This window comes from Lingula anatina, chromosome 10, assembly GCF_051362555.1.
Source record: "Lingula anatina isolate TDL-2025a chromosome 10, LinAna3.0, whole genome shotgun sequence".
In the NCBI taxonomy this organism is placed as follows: Eukaryota; Metazoa; Brachiopoda; class Lingulata; order Lingulida; family Lingulidae; genus Lingula; species Lingula anatina.
In genome coordinates, this window is record NC_141776.1 from 2,132,259 (window position 1) to 2,158,155 (window position 25,897).

At 37.1% G+C, this 25,897-nt stretch overlaps 1 protein-coding gene across 1 annotated transcript; it reads left to right on the top strand.

Moving 5' to 3' along the window:
* The first annotated feature begins 394 nt into the window (after positions 1-394).
* On the top strand, positions 395-25,682 carry LOC147759356 (uncharacterized). The gene is made up of 11 exons (XM_086997399.1): positions 395-727; positions 6,231-6,863; positions 7,220-7,613; positions 9,058-9,144; positions 9,385-9,654; positions 9,876-9,923; positions 13,079-13,612; positions 13,912-14,033; positions 15,610-16,773; positions 17,037-17,708; positions 24,148-25,682. Exons 1-11 carry the CDS (start codon positions 395-397, stop codon positions 24,448-24,450), a joined length of 4,560 nt encoding a protein of 1,519 aa, XP_086853525.1. The 3' UTR covers positions 24,451-25,682.
* The last annotated feature ends 215 nt before the right edge of the window (positions 25,683-25,897 follow it).

Sequence of the window (25,897 nt, forward strand, 5' to 3'; positions counted from 1 at the left end):
CTGCTCTTCGAAAATAACACTCAGGCAGATTTTTACCTGATATTTATATCGCCAGCGAGAATGCGTTCAAGAAAGAGGGTACAGAAGAGTTGAGGGCCACTGAACCTTTCAATTAAGAGGTAAAGGAAGTTCCAGTTAGATGGACGATTAAGATAGGACTTGTTAAGGTTACGGGCATTGTTTACCTCAGTTTGCAAGACGGGGGAGGAGGGGGGTCAGAACAATAGTGCCTATACAATTGATACAGAGGGTTCGTACATACAGGTGACTTTAAAAAGCAGAGGATTTTCTTTTGTATTCCGTGAAAAATACACTAAATTTATATAAAATAATATCATGGTTGGCCAAAAAAATTGTACGCACAGTGCATCCGTGCGTATGCCTAGTTACGCCCATGGGGACGACAGTTGGATTGGCTGGACTTGCTGCGTTTTGTCTTCGACGAAGTGAGGACGTTCGTCGCATCATCAGGAATGTGATCGTTGGCAATGACAATGATCAAGACCCAGCAGTTAATGATATTAACCCGGGTTCTTTGCTTGTGGATATTACATGTAAAACCAGAGAGAGTCTCCTGACGCTGGGGCGCCGATATAGTGATGGTTCTCTGACTACGGACATAGAAAAGGGCCTTAAATCAATCGGATACGAGAAAGCAATCACTGTGACTGCAGAAAAAGATGGTAGATCATTTGCATTGGACAAGGTGCACCAAGCTCTACTACAGGTAATTTTCAGTAAACAAAGAAAGTTTATGCTTATTTATGCCATGGGGTAGTGGTGAAATATATATATATATATATATATATATATATATATAAACTGATAAACTTTTCTGAGAAACATTTTCCAATTGTTTTGTTTGCTGTGTCAATGTCACTTCTTTTTTTCGTAAATTCTAGGTACTTTTTGTACATAGAATTGCATAAAAAATGAGGCCACTATTGTAGCACCAACGTGGTGCCCGTCTCGTTGACCGGCTCCGTTGACCCCACTGGCCCCGTCACCAAGTCACCTTTAATTACCGCTTCTCTTCTTAGACTACAAGACCTTGTGTACCCATCTCTTGGGTGTAGGGCAAATATGATCTCAACTCAATCCATGAAAATTTTGGACTTTTACTATCGCTGCACTGGTCCAGGTGAGGCGCTAATTGCAATGAACCCTTGTCTAAAATTTGCAAAATTAAAATATCTCCGAAAACAAAGGAATTATGGGAAAAGTTACTGTAGAAGTGTGACCGAAAATCATATGTGGAGATTTCAAATATGCCCTAGGATTTGGCCTTTAATTATTTCAAGGTCAAACAGGCCAAATTTAAATGTTCTTAAAATGGGAATTTTCTGCAAAAAAAAAAAAAAAAAAAAAAAAAAAAAAAAAAAAAAAAATTACTTCATATACATGTAGCTTTCATCCCCATCCCTCTCCCACTAATATTCTGTTCTGTATTGTCAGCAAAGGTGTCTTACTTTACCAGGCAGGTAAAATTGGTGCTTGGAATGTTAATGGTTCATTTAAAAGAATTGCTTATGAAAGAATTATTAAGTTTGATCTACCTTAAAGGGATAATAACATTGGCCAAAAAATGAATTTTCCTGGAGCAAGCAACAATTTTCCCATACTTACCAATGGTTAATGAATCCATTTTTACATTTAAAGTTAGTCCCTGTTTTTTTTTCTAAAAAGTTTGGTTTTTGTTAAAATCTCTTAGGGGGCATTCCCATAGATTTTAGATCGATCTATCCACGTGGGGAGTCTCACTGGATTACTGTTAAATAATCCGGCTTAAATGTCCGTCCCGCCTACTACAAGCTGTAAGGGGTAATTAACTTTCGTGCCCGCTCGGCTGACAGTTATTTAGCTTGAACCCCCAGGGAGTTAGGTCGATCTAGTTGGATCAATCTTATCTCTGGGAATGGGGTCTTAGTGTGGAACCCATCCACAGTGAGCTCCAACCAGGCAATTAGCTAAATTGCTGTCCGCTTCGTCGGCTAAAATGTTTGTCCTGCCTACTAAAAACTGTAAAGGGGTAATTTACTTCCGTGCGCGCTCTGCTGACAGCAATTTAGCGTGAACCCCCAGGGAGTTAGGTCGATCCAGATGGATCGATCTATATCTGTGGGAATGCAGTCTAAGACTTGGTTCCCATACATAGATCCATCCATCTGGATCGATGTAACTCCCTGGGGAGTCTTACTAAATTGCTATCAAATAACTGGTTTAAATGTCTGTCACAACTACACAATCAGCTAGGGGGTAAAGACTATTATCCCCTAACAGCTTCACTAGGTGCAACAGACATTTAAGCCTGTCAAGTTGACACCAATTTAGTGAGACTCACCAGGGAGATAGATCAATCCAAATATATGTGGGACTGGTCTCTAACTCTGTCCAATTTACTGTGAAAACACCCGGGGGACTAACTAATGTCATTAAGGCTTCATTCACATGCAATGTCTATTTTCTAAATTCTATTTTCTATTCGCGGTATCTTATGATCATGGTCTGTGCCCTGAATATCCCGCGGCGTAATTACTGGCAGCGTGAGCCAGTTACTATAAGTTACTATAAGTAACTGGCTCGCGCTGCCAGTAATTACGCGGCGGGATACTCAGGGCACAGACCATGATCATAAGATACCGCGAATAGAAAATAGAATTTAGAAAATAGACATTGCATGTGAATGAAGCCTAATACTAGTGCAGGCGTCAAACAGGGTTGCGTTTTCAGTCCCTTACTGTTCAACATCTTATTCCTGACCTGTTCCTTGACAATAAAAAATACAACCCTGTTCACCTTAGGGACCATTCCCACAGAAGTTAGTTAGTTGATAACAATTTAGTGAGACTCCCCAGGGAGTTAGATCGATCCAGATGGATCGATCTATGTATGGGAACCCAGTCCTATAAAGATAAACCTTATATATATATACTGTAGGTGAAGTTGTTTATCAATAAAGAATCTGAAATCTTTGGGAGTTTGGGGTAAATTTGTGCATTTTCAGAGGAGAAGCAGCCGTCAGATACTCAACCAGAAAACTCTCTTTAATTCTGGGACCGTAAATGCTAGAGACCTCTTGTTTGTTGCATTTTGTAGACCTTGTCAAGTGCAACATTCAAGGCGGTGTCCATTTTTTTTTTGTTTTTCATACGGTTTCCGGGATTAGTTTGGAACCCCAAAAGCGTGAGCTATTTAAGCCCAGTATGTAAAAAAAATGGTGGGCTAACTATTTTCAAAAATTGTAGGCTAAATTGTATATACACTGATGCTCATAAGCTATAAGCAACACTTAAATCTTATTTCTCAAATTTCTCAGCAACCAAGCTTTTTATTGAGGAAAAATTTGAACAGTAGCTATATATTTCTCTTGTTCATACTTTGATTGCTTTTGGTTTGATTGCTTGTTCTTACTTTGATTACTATGATTGGCGATTCGGAAAACTTTGATTTGCAAGATCTTATTGTGAATGGAGAGATCATAGAAACAGTTGACAATTGTAACTACCTTGGTGCAGAAATCACAAACAACTCCAATGACAGCAAAGAGATATAAAAAGGAGACTTGCGATTGCCAGAAAAACAGTGATTAGTCTCTCAAATATTTGGAAGGATAGAGCCATCACGATGTGTACGAAACTAAGAATTTTGAAGACCCTTGTATTCCTAGTTGCAACATACGAGTGCGAATGCTGGGTGGTGAAAAAATCGGATGAGAACCGACTAAAATCATTTGAAATATGGTGCTACAGAAGGATCCTGAGAATTAGTTGGAAAGAACGGAAAACAAATGAATGGGTCTTGGATAAAATTGGAAAAATGACTCTTTTGAACAGCATCAATAAGCGGAAACTGTCCTCTATATGGGGCATGTAGCTAGAAGCTCAGGGTTGGGAAATGATATCCTGACAGGCATTGTCAATGGAACTAGAAGAAGAGGGAGACAACGACGGAGGCTGCAAGACGATATATACAGAGCGGTGGGCTTGACAGTGGCTGTACTTTTCAAGGCTGTTGGAGGCGTACCGTTGCATGTGCCATGGCGTATCAGCCTTAACCTTTCTGTCTCTGATGATGATGATGTTCTTACTTTGAATTACTGGTCTGTGGCATTTGAGTACTATTTACAGTTGGAAAGGATAGAATTTGCAATAGGGGTACCACTTGTGAAAAACATAATTTGGGCATGCCATGTGGAGCTTTAAGTTTGGCTAGTTTCATGGGCACAAATCGTTATATTGTACCAACCAATGGTTAGAAGAAGAAGACTCAATGAGATAATCAGATGGCAAATAATAGGAAGCCATCGTGCTGGGGTGCCAAAGAGACAGATTCCAAGGCAACAGAGAGTACCACCAATTAAATCAAGTGCCCAAGCTGGTAGCAAATTGGCGCCAAACTCATCATGTATTGGACAAGCCTCTTTCTGGTAGATTAATATTAACCGATGCAAGATATAGATGTCTGGTTCGACTATGCCACCAGGACCGGTTCATGTCAGCCAAACAACTGAGAAATATCTGGCCTGGATAAGGAAGAGCTTGAATCAGTAGGCAAACAGTTAACAGGCATCTTTTAGAAGCTGAACTTCCATCTAAAAGACCTCGTAAAAAGCCACCTTTGACCAACAGACACAGGCAGATAAGATTGGCATAAACCAGATACCGAGAAAGATGGAGTCTCAGGATGGGCGAAGGGTCCTGTGGACGAGAGCAGATTCACTTTGATGTATGCAGATGGTCGGCTAGGAGTATGGAGAGGTCCCAACCAAGCATTTCAGGATGATTGTGTTCTCCCACATGCTCAGGGTGGCGGAGTATCCATCATAGTATGTTGCGGCTTCTCATATGATGAATAATTGCCACTACGTCATTCAAGGAAGGTACACTGGTCAACGATACAGAGACGAAATACCATTGGGGTGCAAACAATCACACATTCATGCATCTCCAGAAAGGAAAATCATTTTGGTGCAGGACAATTCAGCCATCCATAAAGCACGGTCCGTGGAAGACGCGCTACAACAGCACGGTATCCCATGGATTGGCCTGCATATTCCCCATTTTTCAATGTAATCGAACATGCTTAGGGTATGGTAGGCAGAGCAGTAAATCAGAGACAATTAACCTCCAGTCGGAAACATAAGAATGCTCCAGCAGGCAGTAATTGAAGAATATGGAACCCAATTCCCAAAGCAAGCTTGACAGAATTCTGTGGCAAATTAAGTTGCAGGAGACAATGTGAAGCAGTCATTCAAAACCAGGGAGTCCACACCCAATATTTATTGGATGATAGATGATTAATTATCTATTATCAACAGTTTTCTTTTATTAAAACTAATTCTTAGATGATTGATTTTTATTTTTTCATGATAAGCTGTTTTAAGCACCACAAAATTTTTGATGTGTGAGCATACTTTCTAGACATATGGTTTGGCATATTTTGGTACCATTTGGTTTATAAAGTTATTACAATAAGCAATGTGGTGTATTTCATTGACAGAAATATTTAATTTGAATAAGTTTTTAATAAAATATGAAAAAATATGCTTAATCCCACTTACAAATGTTATAATGATCATGACAGAAGAAATTTTTGAAAAAAATTGCAGTGTTGCTTTGCTAATGAGCATCATATATATATATATATATATATATATATATAACCTGTACATTTAGCTATTGCAAAAAAAAAATTGATAAATAATTAAACCTCAGTCATTAAACATATTATGTAATATTGTATCGATATTGACAAATGACCTATTTTGTGCATCAGTATTTTACACCTTTTTTCTGTAGGTTTGACATTGTTGCTGACTTGTTTGTCATTCTCTCTGTTATTATTATTATTATTTCAGGACCAACTAAGACAGGGGCCAGTCAATTATAGCCGAGAGAAGGAATCCATGGAGCAGAAGAAAGATTTGACAGCATTTCATAAACATGTCCCTCCACATGTTATAAAACGATTGAATGAGAAACTCTCTTTTTTTGTGTTATTTGTTGTTCATAACTAAAATTCAGTGTTGATCTGGCTGTTAAACTGTATGTAATATTTTATTGAAATTGGCAAAATAACCTATTTGTGCATCAGTGTTTTATGCTTTTTTTCTGTAGGTTTGACAGTGTTGCTGCCTTGTTTGTCTTTCTCTCTGTTATTATTATTATTATTATTATTATTATTATTATTATTATTATTATTAATGCATATTGTTAACATCAATATTTCAGGACCAACTAAGACAAGAGCCAGTCTCTGGTCAGCAACAGGAGCAGCAAGGTGGTGTCTACTTTCAAATGAGAAGGAAATCAGGCCATGACTTCCCACCTTTACCCCCACAACAGGACCCTGTGGCTGCTAGGGATCAAGACCAGGGTGCTGCTGACCCTCAGATCATCAGAACTTGGAGAAACCAGGCTCAAAACCAGGCCCATGGGGATGATCAGTTGGAAAGGTTACCTACGGCAGTGACACATGGGATTGCTGGGGTTCTAACACAGATCCCCACTAATACAAGCAGCATGCATATTACATTCAATGTTCAGCAGGTTTACCACAATTACTCAGAAAAGGAATCAATGCCAAGCATGAAAGAGAGAGATGTGACAGCGTCATTTCATAAACATGTCCCTACAAGTGTGAAAAAACGACTGAATGAGACACTTTCTCAAGATGATGTATGGAACCAAGTAAAGAAGATGTATGGCATTCCAGATGAAACCCCATGTCCTCCTGATGTTGTGTCTTCTTTGCTGTCTCAAGTTGAGGGTTCTATTGCATCTTTCATCAGTGTGTTGTTAAAGTTAAAGGAACGCCACAGAGGACAGCAAGACATTCCACAACATTTGATTGATGAAGTTAAGGTATTTTATCAATTGGTCTAATGAAAGACTCTGAGGTTTAAACTTTTTGTGAAACTTTACACTAAGATTTACAGTGTGTATAATATATTTTTTTGGCTTTCAAGATTTTATATTATGTATACCTCTGTGATATCTATTAAAAAAATCAGCAAATCTCTATCTTCACATTCCAAATGACATATAATAACTTAATTCATATTTTGCATCCATTTTGTTTTCAATTGCAAAGATTTACTTGCTGCCAGCATGGCGCTTTGCCAAAATTTAAGTTTATGATAAAGTTTGAAAATGCACATGTCCACACAAACTACTGTCAGTACTTACAATGTACTTGCCTTGTTATTTTTCTTTCCTAGGGTGGACTAAGGAATGAAATGGAGTATAAGAAACTTAGGCAGAATAAGATACTCTTTGCTGAGGAACTTCATATTGATATTGGAAGAATTTTAGATTACTTCAATCACTATGATATGGTGCCAGACGAGGAGATTGCATTGCTTAAAAATAGTGTGAAGGAAAATCCACGAGATGCCTGTAGAAAGTTGTTTGAAATACTAATTGCAGGCAGCCCTGAAAAACAACCAATCAAATATTTGAAAGATATTCTCAGAAAGTGCCGACATTGGCATCTGGCAGATGAACTCGAAGTTAGCTACCAGGATGTAGAGTATGAATTACAGAAACAGAGGTGGCCTTCTTGTGAAGAGCCATTGGCGATAGGAATGGCAGCTCTCCCCACACCTGCTACAGGTGAAAACCCTCTTGGAACACATTAAAACTATGTGTACAGTGTTTGACAGTATTTATCAAGATTTTTATGCTATTTGGGTCACCGTGGACTAAGAACATATGGTGTGTTACCACATATATTGACATCAGATAAAGTAAATCTATATTTACTGATTTTGAGCAACTGATGAAAAACTACAATGAGACATTTTAAAATATGTACCGTTCAGCATCAATTGTGTAAAAATCTTTTAACAGAAAGATGACAGAAATTTTAAGCAAAACCTAGTGGCCCATGAAACCATCATTACTGTTTGGGGACTTCAGTGTTGATTTGTATTAGATCTCCTACAACCTGCTTATGTTCCTCTTTTATAATAGCATAGAAGAGTTTGAAATTTTGCATGCCTGCGGCCAGTTTTGCAGAGTGTACTATGAGTTAAAGAATGTTTTTAAAAATTTTAATCTGTGCCAGAACGGCATGAAAAAGAGATATTTCCATACAGATTATTGAGAACGCCTGAACCAGTGTCCAACTCCATGTCGACATTATTGCGCTAGTTTCCAACATACTTCTTTGACAGAAGCATACTTCGCCAAAGCCCAGCTTTGACCAGCCCAAAGGAACACTAACCAATCAAATCAATGTATAATTAATTGCTAGCGACATACCTGACTACGCACTTCTCCAGTCAGATATATATATGAGATCTGAAATTTTGATTCCGGGAATCAGATTTTCATGTTATGGTTATGGAGATCGGGCTTTTATAATCTATCCCCCCATATTATGGAATGCCTTACCAAATTTTATAAGAAAAGCAGACAACTTCGGCAATTTTGAATCCCTTCTTAAAACTCACATCTTTAAATCTGTCTTTATCTCTTAGATTTTTTTATATTTTTAATAATGTTTTTTAGTACTGTTGATTTTAAATGGTTTCCAATGAGTGTCTTAGATTTAAATATCGTTGTGATTTTAATGATTTTAGTTATATTATTTATTATTGTAAGGCACCTTGAGGTAGCACGTAAGGCGCCATATAATAATAATAATAATAATAATAATAATATTATTATTATTATTATTATGTTATACCGGACAGTTGACAATTTTGTCAGTACATATGCTGCAGCACTTAAGTGATATTTTCTGTAAAGAAGGAGGGATGTACATGTATAAGGTCAAGCATGTCTTGGTAAAGAGACAAAGACATGCAAATACATGTAGATTAGTTATTGCAAATTGCTAGTGAAAAACTTAATTTAAGAAGAATTTAAGGGGAAACAAAATTTTCTATTCCATATGCAAATCTCGGTTATAAATTACAAGTTTAAAGAATTCTGTTATTAACAATTATCAATATCCATTGTCAAGTTACATTTTTTTATGTTTAAAAGATTATTCTTTTCATGTATATGTGCCACATTGAAAACTACATGTAATTTATGTTTGATTTTACAGGAAATGGTCCAAATGCTCCATCTGAAATTCAAAATTTAGGACCAGAATTCCTTGAGATATATAACAGAGCTCTGAAGGAGGGTAAAAGTAAAGATTAGTTATTGCAAATTGCTAGTGAAAAACTTAATTTAAGAAGAATTTAAGGGGATACAAAATTTTCTATTCCATATGCAAATCTCGGTTATAAATTACAAGTTTAAAGAATTCTGTTATTAACAATTATCAATATCCATTGTCAAGTTACATTTTTTTATGTTTAAAAGATTATTCTTTTCATGTATATGTGCCACATTGAAAACTACATGTAATTTATGTTTGATTTTACAGGAAATGGTCCATATGCTCCATCTGAAATTCAAAATTTAGGACCAGAATTCCTTGAGATATATAACAGAGCTCTGAAGGAGGGTAAAAGTAAAGTCTGTCGTATAAGAGTCATGTTGCTGGGACACCATAGAGCAGGAAAAACGAGACTTCGAAAAGCACTGCTGAAACAGCCTTATGACCCAGAACTTGACTTTGAAACCAATGGTGTCGAAGTTGATCCTAATGTATCAACATTGTCCATAAACAGGTGTATGTCTTGGGATGCTAATGGTACGTATGAAGTATTATTTTATCCTCTCTCCAAGCAAACACTCTCACATGGTAGCAAACACGCACGCATACATTCACACTCATGTAAGAACAAAGAATTAATATGGCTGCAATTGTATGAATAAGTGAACAGCCGTGTATCAATCATTAGTTATTTCTAGAAATAGATGTGTGAAAAATTACATAAAAGCTATGTTGTGTATGTTATGTATCTGTTTCAGATGAAGAAGACTTAAGTCGTTCACTTATAGCTGAAGCCATTAAAGAAAGTAAGTTTTTTTTTTTTTTTTTTGTGAGAAGAGCTTTTTTAATTTTAAAGGGAATTTCACAGGCAGCATTGTTCAAAGTAAACATCAATTAGTGGAATTATTATCAAGCAATGACTTAAGTAGTTTCAGGTAAAAGATTTAACGTAGATAGCAGATATTTAAAAAAATTGACATTACACTATACTTTAGTCATATAAATCCCAGACAGCCTCAGTAATCTGGCCCACGTCTGGCCCAGATCTGGCAACGTCTGCCCAGACAGCCTCAGTAATCTGGCCCACGTCTGGCCCAGATCTGGCAACGTCTGGCAATATCTGGGCCAGATTTTGCCAGACACTTGCCAGATCTGGGCCAAGTCTGGCAAAGTCTGGCATTTATGCCACATTTTGCCAGACACTTGCCAGATCTGGGCCAAGTCTGGCAAAGTCTGGCATTTATGCCACATTTTGCCAGATGCTGCCCAGACTTGGGCCAGATATGGTACTTTCATTTTCAATTTTTATTTTCTATTTATTTATTTTTTATTGACCAGTGAGCTGAATGCATTGAACTGACGTCATTTGATAAATTTTGATTTAATTTATCTCTCTCTCTTTTCTTCAAAGTCCCCTCATAAGTGTGCTATTTGTTTAATTTGACTTGACATTTGAATGAATTCACTGTTCTAAAACTTTTTTGAACTACTCGTTCCGCTGTTGTGAGATTCCGCTTTTTATGCTAAGCCGGTCAAGGACCCGGATGTAGCGTTTCTTAGAGTTATGGATATGAAAAAAGCACAAGCGTATCAAACTGATACAATTCGTTGAGTGATTTGATTCGTGATGCGATTTATTTCGAAGGCATCAACACTGGCGACGAGGATTAACACTAGTGCAAAACTGTGAGCCAACTTTCTTTGAAAAAATGGAGGAAAAATGTGAAATTACGGAATTCGAACCGTACAGAAGTCCGGAGACATTAGGGTCACGCTCGACGCGATGGCTAGACAGTTTTAACCTCTTCGCTGACGGAAAAGATTGATCTTTTCAAAACCAACGGACGGCATGAATAATGAACAAAGATAGAAAATTAAAAATACATGACAGAGGAGACGCGCGCTTATGTTGCATTCAACATAACAGGTGTACAAGATATTTTCAGGACTCTCCCAAACACAGGTTAGAAACATGAATATACATTAGACAGTTAACGCTTTGAATGAAATTGGAACACCAGAAACTGTGAGTATGATGAAACCGAAGTCATTTGACAAACCAAGCCAGTCTAAACATTACGAGTTTAGACATGAAAAACGAAGTAGAAACGCCCTGACTGAGAAAACATGGAACGTTGGATCACTTTGCAAAAGTCTGCAAAACTGAAACTATTATTCATGTAAATGACAGCTTTGAACATGATAATCCAGGAGTGCATATACATTTGGTGTGGGAACCAATGCAATATACACAGAAGACATGGAGGAAATAGAGGCGGTGTTAATCTCAGTGTATTACCAGATTCAGGTGCATATTGTAATATCATTGATGAAAATACATGGAGAATGCTTAAATCCAAGAAAAATAAATGTGGCTCTTGTGGAGGACTAGAAAACAAACAGTATTATTCATACACGTCTGAGAAACCTTTAAAAGTGAAGGGAACATTTGAATGTGACGTAAAGGAAGAGACCAGTAGTAGTGAAAGGACATGGGATTTGATATGAGTTGATAAGTTTTGAGAATTTTCAGTGTGGTTTAAGGAATAAAAGTTGGAGTTCATATGCTATTCTGCAAATGTTTGAAAGGACATTTTAAAGACTGAACTGTCAATAAACATGTTTTGAAAGGACCGTTTCTGTCCAAGAAAGGAAGGGATGTTGTGTTTTGACTTGACATTTGAATGAACTGTTGTTAACTTGGTAGAGTTACTTGTTCCATATTGTTGATTCCATTAATAATTATAAGCTTGTCAAGGAGCCGGATGTATCATTTCTTAGTGTTATGGATTTGAAAAAAGCGCAAACATTGCAAACTGGTTCAATTCATTGAGTGATTTGATTCATGATGTGATTTAATTCAAAAGCATTGATACTGGGGTTTGTTTTTGTGCACATGTAATTCTCTTTTAATTGTACATCTATATCTGTGCTGGAGTATACATATTTTTTTTTTCAGAATTTACATGTATGTACAGTACTGTAGCCAGCATGCAAGTTGAATTACAGTTACTGCATGGTTATTTATAATTTTGTTATAACTCACCATCATCTAAAAAAACAATGTTTTTTCATTCATTATTCAAGATTTATTCATTACAAAACTACATTCATTAGTGATTATTATTATTAATGATATGTTTGAATTAGTTTAAAAATGACAATGTGTGCAAAAATATTTCCCCCTCAAACCCCTCCCCCATGTACATGCATAATTAATTACAATTTTTGTAATTTGTGTTAATTCAGATTCGATGAGCAGCTTTGTGTTGAAAAAAAAATTGTTGTTATAACTGTTTTCTTTACATGTATGTAAGTGACATTTCCTCCTGTTAAGTGTCTGTATATTTACCTTTTTGCAGTGTAGTTTTTTTTTTTTTTTCAAATATACATTGTTTTGTACAAAAAGACAAGGAGTGACCCTTAATTTGTTACATGTTAGTTGCCAGCAAGGTTATATAATGTGTAATAATTTTGTTTAGGGTTTTAGCACAGAATAAATACTTGAATCTGAATCTTGTATGTCTTTTTTATAGTAATCTTATTAAATAATTAAAAATAATTAAAAAAAAGAAAAAAAAAACATTCTGGGCCATATGTGGTCCATGTCTGGCCCTTATCTGGCCCATTTGAATATGATCTGGCCCACATCTGGCCCACATCTGGCATGCCATACATTTGCCAGATATTGCCAGATCTGGGCCGACATCTGGCCATATGAGCAAATGTGGACTGGGCCAGATGTGGCAATGTCTGGGCCAGATCTGGCCCAAACATTGCCACATCTGGCCCACATGTGGCAAGCCATACGTGGGCCATACCTTTTGCCAGACATTGCCAGACGTTGCCAGATCTGGGCCAGACATGGGCCAGATCACTGAGGCTGTCTGGGAATGTACATTATGAATATTGAATATCGTGTTCACCAATGTCAAATAATGTATATTAAACTTGTTTACAGGCCTCCAGGCTGATACCAGCAGTGAAAAAGATGGAATTCCTGTGTTAACCACTGAGTATGGTTTATGTGACCAGGCACCTGAATTAGAATCAATTACACCAAGACTACCTACAGAGTCAGAGACCAGTATGTTGACACACTCTGCGGACATGGACCCAGGGGAGACAGGTGAAAATTTGGATGAAAATTTGGATGAAAATTTGTCAGAACAGGCATCAAATCTTGAATCTGGTCATGAATTCAACATTGATCAGACTGAAATTCCAGAGGATGCAAAGGATATGCATAAAGCAGTTATGAAATTATTTGAAGGCAAAGGCACGGCAGAAAGAGATGAGTGCAAAGTTCAGCTTTCAATTTGGGACTTTGGGGGTCAGCATGTATATTACACTACGCACCAAACTTTCTTGTCACAAAGAGCAATATATTTACTGGTACTGGATGCCAGCAATGAACTTGATAAAGAGATATCTACATACAAACAGTCCTCTGAGGGACCAGTGCTTGACAAAACAGTGCCTCAGACTGTAAAAGGTAAAGTTTGATCTTCTATGTTAGTGATTTTTCATAATGTTGGAGTAAAATCCTTTGTGTCAGTGTTCAAATTCAAGAATAAGATAAATGATCAAGGTTATTTATATGAAATTTCATGATTAATTTTTTGATGATTATGTACAATTATAAACATGGTCCTCATCAACAATGAAGTAAATTTATTTTAAATTTAATGAACTTTAATTTCAGGTCTTCATACAGGTATATGAAGTCATATAATTTCTATATCATGTACTGGTCAGTGCTGTTAATTCTGGACAATATTCTGTCTTTTTCAGAACACAGTGACTACTGGTTGGACTCTGTCCACAGCTTTACCACTGGTCAAACTGTAGAAGAAAGTGAATGTCCACCTGTGATTATTATTGGTACACATAAAGATAAGCTTACGGAACCTAAGGTAATTATAAATGTATGAGTCTAAGAGACCGCATGTGTAGCAACATTGGGACTTGGGCATCAAAATTTCAACATGGTGCCGTTCTTGTGAGCATGCTCTCCGCTAAGAATATGCATTGTATTTTGATTTATATTCATATATTTTGGGAAAGGTAACATTAAATATCCATGGAAATTATTAGAGGAGAATAGAGATGGGAAAGCAAGCTGCAATCTTGAATCAGCAGTTAATTAAACAGCGATGGCATTTTTTGTGAATTACACGCCAGAAAATGGGGATCAGATATAGCTCATTTAATAAGTCTCATTTAAAATTTACGTTACCGGGTCATTATTACATCAGTGGAAATCTCCACTATTTATGTTAAGTCCTTGTACCGAATCTGAATGGAGAAACAAAAATACACGCTAGCTAGCTGTGGTTTCGTTGGCGCGCGAGTCTGGAGGACATGAAACAGGATTGGATCATAACATCTAATATTAAACGTTCAGATGACGGGAATCCCTTGTACATTGTTGTTTTATGAAAGAAAGAGTAATTTTTGTTTTACTCTAATGCCTGTGCTGCAAATGATCCCTGAGATGACCATGCAAAGAACATGACAATACTATTATGAGAGCTTTATTTTCCATAATATACAGCTGTCCCCACTTTTTGGCATGTAACTCACGAAAAACAACTTCATGCCATCGCTGTTTTACCACCAATTCAGGATCGCGGCAAACCTTCCCAACTCTGTGAAGTAAAGTGTACTCTTCCCTGTATGTGTTTTTATGTTACATTTTCCAAACATTGTGAACGGAAGCAAAATATGATGTACCGGTATATTATAAAAGGAGAGCGTGCACACAAGAGTGTTGGCCCCTGTCATTTTGGGGGCCAAATTGAATAGGAATGATCGGACTGAGTTACCCAACCTCTACGTAACACTCCTAAGGGAGGGGCTGGCAAGGGGGGAGTCTGACTAAATATCACACCAGAGGGGGTGACAGGTTGTCATACCTGTCACAACCTCATTATTCCCTGATGAAGTCTGACTGCAAGCAGATGAAATATTGGATGGTAAGATCAGAGAAATATAAGTAGCTATAGACAAAGGAATCTTCACAAGTCTATTGTTATATTCTGCTTTTTGTCTGTACATTTGACAGCTTTGCTGCCTTGTTTTAATGTAACCTTATATATGTAAAACAAAACACAATGCATATGCTAAGAGGAAACCGTGCTCCCAAGATTGTTGCCATGTTGCCCATATCCAAATGTTGTTACCCAGTATCGTGGACTTACAGATATATATAGCTGAATAGTTTGCAAATGCTGACTAATGTATAGACTGGCAATATTGTCTTTTGTACACTGTGTCAATGATGTGCGTGGGTACTCTGTTTTAAAAGCAAAACCCTGGGGTTGCCTGTGGGCCTCAAATTATTACTCATAAACATATTTATGCTCGAGTAAATTTACTTTAATGGCATAATTTCTTTCTTTTTTTCTTTTTTTTTTTTGCAGGCAGGACCAGAAATAATGTGCCTCTTTGTGACAAAAATTAATAAAAAAAACATATACTTATTTCCAGATTGATGCATTTTGCAAAAATGTACGGCAACATTTGAAAGGGAAGCACAGTCACAACCACCATGTTTATAACAAGAAATACTTTGTGGTCAATGCTACTGATGAAAATGATCCTGAACTGAATGCCCTCAAAAAATGTATTATGGACATTGCCAGAGAGCAACCTTACTGGGGAGAAGACCATCCTTGCAAATGGCTGGAACTAGAGTCTCAGCTGCACAAACGAAGCAATAAAAAGATTATGGCTATGAAGCTGGATGACGTCTTAGAAATGGCAGGGAAGGAGCCCATATCCATGACAGACAAGAAAGAAGTCAAAGCATGTCTAGTATTTCTTCATGCTTTAGGAGAGGTGACCTATTTTGATGAAAAGGGACTTGAGGACATCGTAATTTTAGATCCACAGTGGCTTATTAATGCTTTTCGCTCTATCATTACATTGCCTAGGTATGAAGATCGTTCTCCCAAAACACATGATTTTTGGGATAAGCTCCATGAAGAAGCCATCTTGGATGAGAAATTGGTCAATGATGTTTGGGGTAGCAAACCTGCTGTCTTGGAAAACAAGAAGGCAATTTTGCATGTCATGGAGAAGTTTGATATTATCAGTAAACACCCCATGTGCAGTGAGTCTGGTTCTGACCAGTATTTCGTCCCCTGTCAAGCCAGAAAAATTCTCGAGGAAACCACATATTGCACTCAAACTTCTCTTTGTTACGAGTCCCAGCAGAAATTTTTCCCCAACTGTCTCTTTCATAGGCTTGTAGCTGCTTGTCTACACAGATATAAACTAGGCAATGGTTGTCTATATGCCAACTGTGTACGACTGTCATTGGATCCTGCTGGCATGCTTGTGCTCACCTTGTGGAAGAGACCATACAGCATCCGTCTTGAGATGAAGGATTTAAATGAGCCCCACTCCTCCAAAGATCTGTATGTTGCAGCACGGAAATTCATTGAAGAACAGCTAGAGAAGGTGGCCAGTTTATATTGCCCGAATCTTCGTACCAGTTGTCTTATCTACCATGCAGATTGTAAGAACTGGGTGAAGTTGAGCCCAGATCTGAGAAACTCTTTGTGGAAGTGGCCTAAAATAGGGTGCTCTAGCTGCCATCAGCCATTTTCTGTTGAGCATTATCACATATGGTTTGAAGAAGCAGAGGAGGTAAATTTGTGTTTAAAAATAACTACTTAAGTAACTTTTGATATTAACATATAAATTTTGCATAAATATATGAAATACTTTGTTGACATTGAGGAAAAAACAAAGCCTGTTCACAAAATGCCACGTTGGATTAATATCTTAATAAGCAGATGAACATCATAGGGAAGGTATTTAAATTATATAAGTTTTATGGGAGATTCTGGCATAAAGTTCATTTCCTATTCTCAGTATATTTTTATTTTTGGTGTAAATTGCCTTTACAGGAAAAGGCAGGTATTTCTCAATCAAAGGGACACCTGCAGTTTGATCAGGATACTGCTGCTCCTACGAGTGCTTGCTGCAAAAGTCCAATGTCCCTGCAACTCTCTCCTCAGTCCAGCAGATCAGAAACTACATCAGCACCATCCCAAAGAGGTGCCTCTTTACAGAGGGAAGTCTATTATCATGAGCGATGGAATGTTGAAACCCCCATCCATACTGAACATGAGGTACCAGGTCAAGGGTACTCTTCCACAGCTGATGGCCAGTCACCTTGGCAAGTTCCAAGGTCAATCTTCCCGCATGGTCAAGGGCATTCCTCCCTTCAAAGTCAGACATACCTGCAAATGTTCCAAAATCCAAGTCATTTTGAATTCAGAGAACAAAAGTATCAACCACCAGATGAATTGAAGAACTACAAATTTATAAGCAAAAAACTTTCAGATGAATTAAATGCTGCATTCCAGCAGGATGAAGTGTGGGAAGCAGTTTTGGGATATCCCCGTTATCCTGAATCAACCGTCCCCAGTGCTGAGGATTTGTTTAGACTAGATGTGCCATCCAGATTTGACATTGTCTTCTGCAAGGTGAACTGTTCTCTGAAACATCTGTTGAAGCTGGTGATGTTCTTGAGTCAAGAGGGGCATGTTTCTTCAGCTGTTGTAGTGGAGATGAAGGTGGGTGTCGTTTAGACCATATTGGTAAACTCCACTGTTGTTATTGTTAAACTGTTGAAATAAAGAGACAAATTGAATGAAAGTATAAATTCAAAATTTGATCAATTTAAAATACATAATTTTTAGGTTAGGCCACACTTTTTTATTTTTATGGATGACATCCTGCGCGCGCACCGAATTTCGTCCGTTCTCAAAAAAAAAAAAAAAAAAATCCCCCCCCCCGCCCCTTCCCTCCCCCCCCCCCCGCCCTTGCCTCCCCCCCCCCCCCCCCCCCCCCCCCCCCCCCCCCCCCCCCCCCGCCCAATCGAAGTCGGTTGTCGCAAACGTCGTTATGCCGGAAAATGGAAGTATGGCTGCTTTGCCATCAAATTCATCTCTAGGATTACTTTCTAATTACAGGACAATTAATTATATAAAGTCATAAAGAGAACGGGGCCGTCGATTTGGATTGTTATGCCATTGATATTGGGCATGGAGATATCCACTTTTTTTTTACAATTATGCGAAAGGCTGGCGGTGGCCAGCAATTATCGCCCGGAAAATGCTGTCCGAAGCAGCACATGCCAGGTTTTTTGTAGCGAAAAAAGGGTTGACAGGGCGTCGAGGTATTTGGTGGGCTGTAGGTCGGTCAGGCCCGTAGCCAGCAATTTCAAAAGGCGGGGGTTCTTTTTTTGAAAAAGTGGACCATTTTCCATAAAAACTTAATGTATCTAGATCAAATTTTACCCAGAGTGGACCTTTTCCCAGCAAAAGAGGTGGTTCTTTCGAACCCCCTGGCTACGGGCCCGTCTATTCATGACTTTTTTTTACCTTTCTACGAAGTATTCACAATGCTTTAATATTTTGAGAGCATGGATAAAGACATATTGTTAGTTTGATACGTGTTTCTGTGGTAAATTTGTGTTTCCAACTGTGTACTGACAGCATTCCTTTACTTAAGCAGCATTTTTTTTTTTTTGGACTGTTTTTTTTTTTTTTCGCCCTCTCGCACCGATTTTGGGGTCCCCAGAGGATGTCATCCATAAAAATAAAAAAGTGTGGCCTTATGGCTAAAAATACATTTTTCAAAAAAAAAAAAAAAATACAAGTCATTAGACATTTTTATGTACAGACACAGGAAGTTTGTACATATAGTTATTACCAGCATCTTTGGTCACTGTGCAGCTTTTACTGTAAACCTAATAAAAGTAAATGCAGATACTGAATGTGTTACTTGTTATTCTCAAACATGCAAGAATGATTCTAAGGACTAAAATGAGCTTTATCACAAAAAAAAAAGGGAAAATTATTGTACCCCACAGGCGTATTGAAGGGCCTGGCCCAGCATTTTTATATACCAACACTTATGGTCTTCTGATGGTCTGCCTGTCCGCGTCATTGCTGTCGCCATCCGACACATGACATTTGTCCCATAACTGCCAAACTGTATTTTTGTTTTACTTTAAATTTACTGAGTGGCTTTGTTTGAGAAATAGGCCAAGCAAGGAGACAGCAGGAACCTTTAATAATTATAATTGTAATGATAGTTTATTCTGAGCCCAAAATCCAAATTTGTTCAGGATACTTTACAATGCAAATTGTATATAAATGATAAAAAGGCTAGTAAAAGAAAAGAACAAAAATGATGAAAAGAGGAAAAATAGATTAAGACAAATAATGTAGAAATTTAAAAAAAATCATTAATGTTTGTTGTAGTTTTCTTCTGCAGTGGTAGTTTTGTAGAACAAAATGCAATTGGTTTCCGTTCACCATTTTCGACCTGATACAATGTTCTACCTAAACCATAGCTGCTAGCATCAGAACAGACAACATTAGGTTCATTTGGTTTGATCATAAAAAGTCAAAACAGCTGTACAAGTCAACAAGTCTTTCACTCTGTCAAATGCAATTTGTTGTGCCCATCTCCACACACTATCATTTTTATGTACAGACACAGATGTATATCATTTTTATGTACAGACACATATAGCCATCACCTGTGTCTGTCGGCGTCGTAATCGCCGTGCACTTTCACCACCGATAACATGATAAGTGAAAAACCGTTTTACCTTTTGGCTTGAAACTTACAGAACTGATGAACATTCATAATACGCAGGTCAAGTTCGAAAATCAGCATGATTGGGCCATTTTTATGGAAGTTATTCTGTTGTTTAACTTTTTTCAGCATATATGCAACACTGATAATACGATTAGTGAAAAAACATTTTACCTTTTATCTTGAAACTTACAGAACTAATGAATATTCATAATACGCAGGTCAAGTTTGAAAATCAACATGATCAGGCTATTTTTATGGAAGTTATGCTACTTTTTCATTTTTTCAGCATATATGCAACACCGATAACATGATAAGTGAAAAACCATCTTACCTTTTAGCTTCAAACTTACAGAACTGATGAATATTCATAATACACAGGTCAAGTTAGAAAATCAGCGTGATTGGACCAATGTTATGGAAGTTATGCTGTTTTTTCACTTTATTCAGCATATATGCAATACCGATAACATATTTCAAAGAAAATAAATTGGCCAATTGTCTTGAAATTTACAGGGGTGGTCAGTCTTACTGAAATACAGATGAAGTTTGAAAATAAGCTCGATCAGTTAAGTTTTGGTGAAGTTATGCCTTTTTTGTATATAATTGTTTTTTTCCTCTGATTTTATTCTTAGGCATGTTAACAATCTCATCTGTGAACTAATTAAATATATAAAGGTGTCTTTTTGACATTTTCTGAATCTTAACAATATTGTTAGTTGATTATGTAAAAATGATGGTAAACCTGTTATTGTGTATTGTGTAATTAAGTGTCAAAATAATGGAAATAATAATAAACTCATATCTTTACAGTTTGTCAGATTCAATCATTCACCATCTTCAGAATCTCAGAATGGAGCAAACTGGACATTTAAAATTGTTCTATTGGTATTTTTCCTATGTCAACAATTTTCTTAGTTGTTCATTTAAAAATGACAGTAAATTGATTATTTTGTTATATAAAAAAAAGTGTTGAAAGTGGAAAGGAAATCATTTCAGTACAGTTATCACTTGTTTACATTTTGGCATTTTGAAGGTGTGACTCTGAACTTCCATGGCCTTGAAGACCTTTCCATGTCACATTTTCTGAATATCCATGATACTTTAATTTTACTATTAAAAATTGGTGGTCATTATGTTTTATTGCATAAAAGTTGAAGAAAACCCTATTTTGGAAATCGCTGCCGGAATGACCATTAAGGAAAAACCATGTAACTTATGATACTCAAACTTACTGAAAAGTTTCATAAGACTGAAATGCAGTTTGTGTTGGAAAATAAGTTTGATTGTTTTCTGTTTTAGAAGCAATGCAGCTCTATAGATTGCTATATGGGGCTACTGTTTATGGATGGTGGTAATTGTCCCTTGGGGTAGTCACAAGCTAAATTCAGAGCTATAAAATCACTTTCCTAATTAATTTCTAAGTGCCCATTAAATAAGATTACATAAAGCACACGTTGAGATTTCCCAGTCCCATAGGTTAAGCTCTCTTAACTGTGTCACATAATTAGGTGATAATTATGCAGGTAAATGTTTAATATTGCAAAGAAGTTTACAAAAGAAAAAGAATAGATGAATAACAGTGCCTTATTATCCTCAAACACATTGGGGTTATTCATATCATGTTATTACAGCAAGATTAAAAGTTTGAATAGCAGCTTTAATGGAATATTTTTGTTGTGTTTTCTATTTAATTTATTTTTCAAACACTGGCATTTTCAGCTCCCATCCACCTGAAGCTCTTTACATTTTCTGTATTTCCAGATAAGCAGTTGCATTGGTTTTTATGTCTTTAAATATAATGTAATATTATTTTATGCACTGTCAGCATTTTTCAAATATTGGGATTTTCATTATGTGAATTTGAACTCTCATGGTCCTGAAACTGTAATCTTATTGCAGGAGCAGATTGAGGCCGTCTTCTGGGTCTTTCAGATGCCGGTCAGATTTTAAAGTTCACATTGATGGGTATCTGTTTTTTCTGTTGGAAGACCATCAAAAATGTAGGATGGATCAACAAAGATAATTTGGAATACAGTCAGAAAATATCTTTGGATCTGCTCCTGTTATTGACAATGTCACCTGTTGTGCATGATTAAAAGTCGGTGTTGATTGACCATGCTATTATAGGCATTATTTATTATTGCGTCAAAATTGACAAAATGAACCATTTTCTGTATTTTTATTTTCTGTTTTTGTCTGGACATTTGACAGCTTTGCTGCCTTGTTCAATAAGTCAGTTAATGGAGATATGGTATTTGCAAGATCTGGCACAAATCTGCCCAAATTACACCTACTACACAACGCAACTCTGGTACGTTTGAAGGGGGTGGTTAACTCAGGTATGGCTTCCACTCTCCCTCTATTTGGCTGTTTACCATTGGCATTTATCACATGCCCAAAGTACGTAATCTCCGATTTCCCAAATTCGCACTTATCTCTGTTTAAGGGCAACCCTGCATCCTGAATTCTGTTCAAAGCTGCATTTAATCTGTGATTGTGCTCTTCCTGTGTGGAGCCATGCACAAGAATGTCATCACAGATTACATCCAAACTGGGGAGATCTGATAATAATTCTGTCATTTTCTTTTGGAACACTTCAGGGGCCATATTAATTCCAAAGGGAACATGAGTAAAGCAGTATCTCCCGAATGTTGTAATGAATGTTGTCAACTTATAACTGTCACTGTGAAGTGGTATCTAATAAAAACTCGAAGATGCAACTTGCTCCAAACTTTTGAACCTACTAGTCTGGGAGCAATGTCATCCAAATTTGGTAACATGATATTCTCACGCTTCACTGATTTGTTAAGTTTCTTAAAATCGACACAGATTCTGATGTCATCATTCTTTTTATTGACTACGACCATTGGGGCACACCAATCTGTTGGCTGATCCTGTTTCTGGATAATTCCTTCCTGTTCTAATTAAGTTATCCAGTTTCGCTTTTACTTTATCCATAAGCGGGAATGGAATCCTGCATGCAGTGGATAGACAGTATGGCTTGGCATTTTCTTTAAGGGTGATTTTTACTGGTGTACAATTGAGACGACCAGTTGGCCCAAATAAGTCTGCTCTCACTTGGTCCACCTTTACAATAACTCCCATAGCACTTGACGTGTTCCAGTCCAGGAGATTGTTCTGTATCCCTTTTACAACGTGCACCGAGAATCAGTACGTTTGCCCTCTAAGATGGGTTAAAGCATTGAACACGCCTATACAATTTAGTTTGCCTCCTGGACTGTGCAGCATGACACTGGCTTTCTTAAGTGCAGGCTTTCGAATGCTATTGTAAGTCTTCTCATTTATAACAGTAGTGTCAGCTCCCGAGTCAATTTTGAATGTGACATTCTTCCCACAAATATCTAGGTTAATCTGCTAAGCATCTGCTGAGTCTGTGCAGACAGTTACATTTTCAAGGAATAAATCCTCTGTCTGTTGTACTTCATTTACAGCCCTGCAGCAAACAGCAAAATGACCAACATGGCAACATTTATGACAAGACTTGCCTTTTGCAAAACAGTTTTCACCATGGTGAAGATTACAGTTTTTACATCTCAGAAACTTGGGAACTGAGCTTTGCATACTGGCCTGTATGCCTCGTAGAGAACTGAACCCTTGAGCTTGACCTCTACCTCTATGTGTACAGAATCCTCTCGGATGACCTCTGCCTACGGGCCTGTGGATATAGCTAGTGCTCTTATAACCTCTGGTCTGAACTGCTTCTACATTTGTATCTTGGTCACATAATTGATTTTTGACCTGCTCGGACTGTTTACATCTCTCTACTTCCTGTGCTAACAACAGGTCTGGTAAAAGCTGTAGTTTTTCACTAAGTCTCCTGTCTTGAATTACAAACACAATTTGATCTTAAGTTTGCTAATCTCTGTCCTTAAAGTTACAAAGTTATGCAATTTCGTACAAGGATCTTAAATACTGTTCAAACCCTTCATGTTTGCCTTGGGTACAGTGATGCAATTTAGCTCTTTTGTGCACCACGTTAGTTTTTGGGATGAAGTGATTATCGAAACATTCCATTACCTGTTCATACGTAATCTGTGTTTCTCCCTCATCACCATCTGCATCATTTCCTGAGCCCTCACATGGTAAATTAAACAAACTGTAGATATGCTTAGCCTCTTTTCCCATTGAGTATATCAATGCACTAATTTGCACGTCGTGGTCTTCACCATTTAGCTTTGTGGCTTGTCGATACCGCGAAAATCTTTGCTTCCATTTTGGCCAATCACTCGGCGATGAGAAGTTAAATTGCTCTGGTGGGCTGAACTTCGGCATTTTCACTTCTGACGCCATGTACAGTACTGACCAAGGTTAAATGTCAATTATTTCTGCAGACTACTTTATCATGGTGTGTATTGATATTTATTTTTATCCGTCTTTCAGATATGTAGGAATAGGGAAGCTGAGTTTAGTTGTCTACGTCAGAACTTCAGCTTTGTCAAAGGAGAAGTTGACACAGTCCGGTTGTTGGATTATTTGTATGAGAAAAAAGTTATTAATGAAAACCAGATGGATGAAATTAAAAAAGCAGATACACAGTCAAGGGGAAAAGCATCTGATGCTTTGTTCAAGGCACTCTTGTCTTGTGACTTGGCGAAGGAACCATTGTGGCACTTCAAAGTGGTATTGAGAAAAGAAGGTCAAGGTCACATTGCAGACAAACTTGAACCTGAGCCTGATTTTTAGGAGGATGAAAAACCAGAGGACACAACACACACAATCAGCTTCAGTGCAAGATAAATCAATATATTTTATAAAAAATACTTTATATACCCTGGACGAAAATTTCTTTTGAAAGCAAAGTACAATTCAAATTGTATTTGTAATATTTAAACAAAGTCTTGAATGAGTTCACATGTGTAGTTGTTTCCATCTTTCAAATTTGTTTAGTTCAGTAAATATATATAAATACATTCTTTTTTTAACTGTACTTTACATGCATATATTAAGGTCTAACCCATTTCAAGATTTATTTCAGAATCATTAAATAAGTTTTTGTTAATTTGCTGATGGATTATATATTTTGTGGCTGTATGTTATATGCATATATTTGTGTGTTTAACCCATTTCAAAATTAATTTTATATAATGCACTTTAGTCAATTTGCTGATGGACCATATTGTTACTATGTACTTTATATTTGTATGTATTTTTATACCTGAGAGTCATGTGACAGTGTATAAGGAACAGTTCTCACTAAACTGTTCACTATACACTGTCACATAACTTCAGTGAAACTGATGAAGTCCCAAGTATTGGGACGAAAACTTTCATCCGGTTATGGTGTAGAAATTGAAGTTTTAGAATTTATCATTATGAATAACACTACTACACAGATCAACTTTCATAAAAAAATAAGTATTTTTTGCCTTTGGTATATCGACCTATCTCCCTTGGGGTTCACGCTAAATAGCTGTCAGCTGAGTGGACACAAAAGTTAATTACCCTCTCACAGCTTGTAGTAGGCGGGACGGACATTTAACCGGATTATCTGACAGTAATCTAGTGAGACTCCCCACGGGGATAGATCGATCTAAATGTCTGGGAATACGCCCTTACAGACCTACCCAACTACCAGACGTGGCATGGAAGGATCCAGAATTCGCCGTAGATCGGATCACACTGCCAATTTTCAAGGTGTGTGTCAGCACGTGCTTTGAAGAATCAGACGTGGCATGAGTACCAGGGAAGAGGGCGAGCCCAAAATTTACATTGAATGAGATGAGACTGTGTGTGACCTAATTCCAAGAGATGGGTACACAGGCCCTTGTAGTCTATGTGCCAAGTAACCCTTGTAATATTGACTGGACCTCAATGGCCCTTTCAAAAAAAGTTATTAAGCCTTGTACAAGACAAAGTGTTGTGTATAGAGTCACTGAAAAATGAATGAAATTGGCTAATATAAGTTACATGATGTATATGAAGTGAATTTTCTAGAATATTCAACAAAAATATTTTAATGTTTTGTGGTGACTCCTAATCTTGATAGAAAATTTTGAATACAAAATTTCTGTAGTATCAGGTGTCACTTTTATGTAACAAGTTAATTTGATTACTTGATAATGAGTTATTTAAATGAAATTTTGCTTTTATTAAGCGAGTTTTATGAATTTTCATTAAGTGTTTCAAAAGC